Source organism: Pithys albifrons, chromosome 2 (genome assembly GCF_047495875.1).
Source record: "Pithys albifrons albifrons isolate INPA30051 chromosome 2, PitAlb_v1, whole genome shotgun sequence".
In the NCBI taxonomy this organism is placed as follows: domain Eukaryota; kingdom Metazoa; phylum Chordata; class Aves; order Passeriformes; family Thamnophilidae; genus Pithys; species Pithys albifrons.
Window position 1 is genome coordinate 107,769,570 of NC_092459.1, and position 4,697 is coordinate 107,774,266.

General features: G+C 46.5%; 1 protein-coding gene across 1 annotated transcript; it reads right to left on the minus strand.

The window, feature by feature from the left end:
* Positions 1–2,249: 2,249 nt before the first annotated feature.
* Positions 2,250–4,419, minus strand: LOC139685288 (cystatin-like). The gene is made up of 3 exons (XM_071581957.1): positions 4,130–4,419; positions 3,546–3,659; positions 2,250–2,488 (listed from the first exon to the last, which is right to left on the minus strand). The coding sequence occupies exons 1-3, from the start codon at positions 4,361–4,363 to the stop codon at positions 2,411–2,413; spliced, it is 426 nt and encodes a 141-aa protein (XP_071438058.1). The 5' UTR covers positions 4,364–4,419; the 3' UTR covers positions 2,250–2,410.
* Between the last annotated feature and the right edge of the window lie 278 nt (positions 4,420–4,697).

Consider the following 4,697-nt stretch of genomic DNA (forward strand, 5'->3'; position numbering starts at 1 on the left):
CTATTGTATCATTTATTGTAATATTTTTATTAAATTGTAACTCTGACTTGCTCTTTTGAGTTGGGTTTATTTCTCCAGCCAGTGTACCTTTAAACCAGCAAAAACAGAGACAAACCCACCAAAAGCATAAGGGAACCCCTTCACCACTGCCTAGTGCTTGTATAGATAGATTGGAAAACAGGGAATAAGCATGTATGAATGGAGTTGTTAGAAAAGGACAAGTGAGGCCTCCTGAGCAGCTGGTCACTCCAGGACTTCCAAGGTGATCAAGGTTACACACAGTTACTGACATGGCTGGCAAGAGATATCAGGCCACTTCATACAGAGCAAAGAGAGTAGGACGATGATGGTGGGAAAGTAGAAGGATTCATTCCTATTGGATCTGAGCACAACTCAGATGCAGATCCTTGGTGTTGGGCAACCAGTTCATCCCTCCCAACAAGATGAATCAAGACCTGGCCTTATGTTCACTGCAAGCTCATCAAACCACAGCAATCACAGGAAGTGCCATTTCCCTTAGGAGGAGGAGCAACCCACAGAAGATGAACTCCCAGGGAGCTGGATTCACTTTATCCACAGGTGATATTTACACCAAAAGGAATATATTTACTTCAAAACACAGAAAAGCAAAGACATGAGATCAAGTAGGAAATCCACCATCAGGACTGTGCAAAAAAAAGCAGCATTCCCACTGTTTGCCTCAGCACGATCACCAACTCCCAGGACTCACTTAACCTGGCACCTTTCCCTGCTACCTGAAATGAAGTTTCTTTTAAGGGGATCCTCCTTCTTCCTTCCAGTCTTCCAGCCAAGAGTAAAAACCAAAAGACCTGTCCTATGCATGATCCCAAGCTCCGGTCGCACCTGCCTTCTTCTCAGTGAAGCCTGTCTCTCTTGCTTGGGATCTGGGACATCACATCTCAAGACAAGGAAAAATTACTTCAGGTTTTTTTCCCACTAGATCTGAAGCTGTCTCCCTATCATGCAAATAGAAACATCAAATATGGTGCCACACTTACAGAAACTGGCAGCAATGTGCTGACTAAATGAAAGACATTTCCAAATTTGTACACTCTCCTGGGTTTAGAGGGCCACTTTGGGGAATATTCAGGCTCACAGAACAAAGCTGGGTTTTTGTATAATACCCACTTGCTATAAAACTACACTGGCTGATAACACTTCTTTCATATCAAGTACCCGCTTAACACCAGCTACTAACTTGACTTTTTTTTTTGCTTTCCTCACAGGGCTAAATAGGTTATGGGTTTCAGGGTCATCTGTTCCTTCCCATGCAGACCCAGCATCCCCAATTTCCTTTCAATACAAATTCATCACAGTTTAACAGGAAATAGCTTAGAGAACAGGTTCTCATAAGAGTTCTTGGGTGCTTATCCTCTCTGCCTACAGATTTAAAGGCATTTGCCCAGATCAGACATTCAAGTTACCCACAGGCAGTACACAGCCAGATATAGTTCAATCTCCCCAAAGAAAGGCTCATCACTGATCCACTCCAGGCACTTCTGGTTACAAACAGGAACTGTCATGGGTCAGGCACACATGCCAAAGAAGCTGTTCCCCCAGCAGTCATAGTTTAAGTGAGCCATGCTACTGATTGGACTGCAAGAAAAGCACCATGAAATCCTGCTCAGAAAAACCTAAGGATACAGCTTGCAAAGATCAGCTGCCATAGGAAATAAGGGTACCTAAAACACCTCAAAGGCAGTGCAGAAAAAAAATTAGAGTGGTTAAATTCATACACAGCACAGTTGTAAATGCAGCCTTGCAACAGAACACTACAACAGCCAGGACCCAAAACAATTACAGCCTCGGTACCAGCTTTGGCTGATCTTCCCAAGATCAAGTGTTTTCAAAAGCAGTAAAGTGTTTTCTTAGCAGTAAAAACAGCTAAGATTCCCACCTCTGACTCAAAACTAGAGGACAGGTTAAGGGAAAAGGACACATGGTTTGTCTCTGTGATCAGGATCCTGTATTCCTTCTCATCTCATTCTTTGGACAGAAGAGTTTAGGTGACAAATAAAAGCAAACCCACCCTCCAAGACAGCAGATGATCAAAGAAAAACACAACAACAATCATTAAGGTTTTTTATGTTTACAATAGGCACTTAACAGGCACACCAATAGGTTTTAATCAGAATTCTGATGCTGGACTGACTTTATTGGGAAAGCTACAGGAAGATCAGAAAAGGTGTTCTAAAATAATTCCACAGAAGAAAAAGTTGAGATCATAATGTGCTTTAAAAGTAAAATTACATGGTTTAATTTGCATAGCACAAGCATACGTAAGTAGTGGAGTTACAGGCACTGAAAGAGCCCAACTCTATTTGTGTTATTGCCTCTTTCTTTTAAATCTGAGCAACTGGTTCTGATTTCTGCTGGAGTCAAAGTAGGCTCACTGGCACTTACTGTCCAGTAGCTCAATTTGGTTTCGCCAAGGAACATTCAACACTACGAAGTTGCAAACGGTGTGCTAAGGAGAGAAAGAAATAAGTAGTTAGCAGAGTAAGAGCATAAAACAGTGTCATTTACCATTGTTCTACACTTCCGTGGCTCTCTAGATCTGCCCTCTCCGGACAAGTCTTCTGAAATAGCACTCTTATTAGTACCTACTCAAGATGAGTCATGTCTCAAATTCTAACAAGTAGAGCTGAGCAGTCAGCACTGCTGAGGATCAGGTTACCTCCTTTATCCATTCAGATGAAAGCTTTCAGCATGGATAATACTCAAGCATAAGTCCCCAGGCACAGCTAAGCACACCCAGATAGCTAATCCATATGTTGTGTCAAATAGCTGCAGCTGCCATAATGGTATACATCAGATTCTAGAGAGGTGCTTTGTGAATCATTTGTGTGCAGCTACACTTCTCATACACAAAGATACAAAGGGCACATACACATACAGCCTATGACTGCCATTAACAGAAGAAATGAAATGCTATGGAAAAAATAAATTCAGACCAGATCAAGGCAGCCATACTTGGTGCTCCCACCAAAAAGCTCAATTACTCCTTACAAGGCATTGCTATTAGACAAAATGCCAGTGTAACAGCTTGGTAGGCACAGAGAACAAGTGTAATCTGCCTCTTTTGGCCAGTGCTTAGCTGAAAGCTGTACTCACAGCAGTACAAGTCCTACAGGAAAAGCATGCCAAACCAATCCTGTTTACATCACCATAGGAAAGAATAGCTGAGAATGGCACGGGGACTGAGAGCCAGGAGACCCGTAGGCTTGGCAGAGTTTCTTCCACATATCCTTCTGACCCAGACCATAAGTGTTTGGTAAAAGGACTAAGACACACGCACTGCTCCAGCCTCACAACCCCACTTATAAAACAGGCCTGCCTTATCTGACAACATCACCTGGCAAAACAAGTTCTGCAAGAGAAGTAGCTTGTTAAGGGTAAAGGCATAATGTCTCTTCTCGACTGGGGCAGACAGGGGACATTGCCCATAGCTGTCTGTACTAAGTCAGCCAGTAGGAAGGGGCTGGAAATCGGGGAGTTAGCAAGCTGTGTAACCTGGAACCTACCTTAGCCATCTGTGGCTCGTCATGGAAAGCACAGCGCTGGAGATCAGCTGCTGGCTTTGTACAAGTTGTCCGGGCAATCTCAGCTTCTATTATGTACTTGACTCCAGCCACAATCTGCAACAAGACAAGTCAGAGGCTACTTAGAGCACACAGAAAAAGGCTCTCTGATGAGAGAAGCCTAGCAGAGGCAGATAGTACTTCTGTTACATGATGGAAATCAGAAGGGATTGTATGTGGCAACCTCCACGAAAGCAGCACTTGGCACCCTCTCAGAAACAGGAAACAATATCCAAGTAAACATGTCTCACAGAGCAGCTTCCTTAACAATAAACAGGCAGGTGTTAGCAGCAACACAGGGAGGCAACTGGCTTCCTCAGTAACACGCAGCACGCAAGGTCATTTAGACCGAGAAGAGACAAGCTACATAAAAAAAAGGGCTTTTATTCACCTTCCGTGGGGAAAAAACCCCAACAGTTTGCTGAAGCCCTCAGGCTTCAAAGGAATCCCACCGGCCTCATTCTTAGCTGCCCCCCCGGCAAGAGGGTGGCGCGCTCCCCGCCCCCTCCCCCCCTCTCGGCGCTGACCTGCCTCTTGGCGCTGATGACCCGCACCACCCGGCTGGAGTACATGTCGTTGCTGGCCCTGTTGTACGCCGCCATGGCGAACTGCAAGGCCCGCTGCAGGCCCTCGTCGTTCTCAGGGTTGTCGATGACCTCCGGGGCCCCCACGAGCCGCGGGCGATACTCGCCGCCCCACACGACGCCGCCGAAGAGCAAAGCCACAGCCAGCAGCACCACAGTCCCACTTGCCCCCGCCATCGCTACGCACTCTGCTGGTCTCCCCCGTTCACCGGCGTTTTAAAGCCGGAGGGGCGGGGCGGGCCGGGGCGGTGTATTTTGGGCAGAGCCTCGACCTTCCCCGCCCCTCCCCACCCCCGAGCCTTCGGCCCTGGCGGCACCGCCTGAGATCCTCGCCGGGAGGAGAAGGGGGACGAGGGGAGAGAGGAGGATGATTTCTCGCACTGGCACCGGAAGTTGGAGAGTTTTTCCAGGCTCTGCGTTCTTGTGGGTTATTCTTGCACTTACTTCCCTCTACTGCGGAGGGAAAATAAAAGCCACAGAGCATTTTAAGCTACTAGTGTGGCTCCTAGCA

What these genes read in the sequence shown, in the direction of transcription:
- LOC139685288 (XM_071581957.1), bottom strand. Translation starts at nt 4,363, where the DNA reads ATGGCGGGGGCAAGTGGGACTGTGGTGCTGCTGGCTGTGGCTTTGCTC. An exon ending in TCATCAGCGCCAAGAGGCAG is followed by an intron (nt 3,660 to 4,129) that starts GTCAGCGCCGAG and finishes GTCTTGTTGCAG; the next exon opens with ATTGTGGCTGGAGTCAAGTA. An exon ending in ACGAGCCACAGATGGCTAAG is followed by an intron (nt 2,489 to 3,545) that starts GTAGGTTCCAGG and finishes TTCTCTCCTTAG; the next exon opens with CACACCGTTTGCAACTTCGT.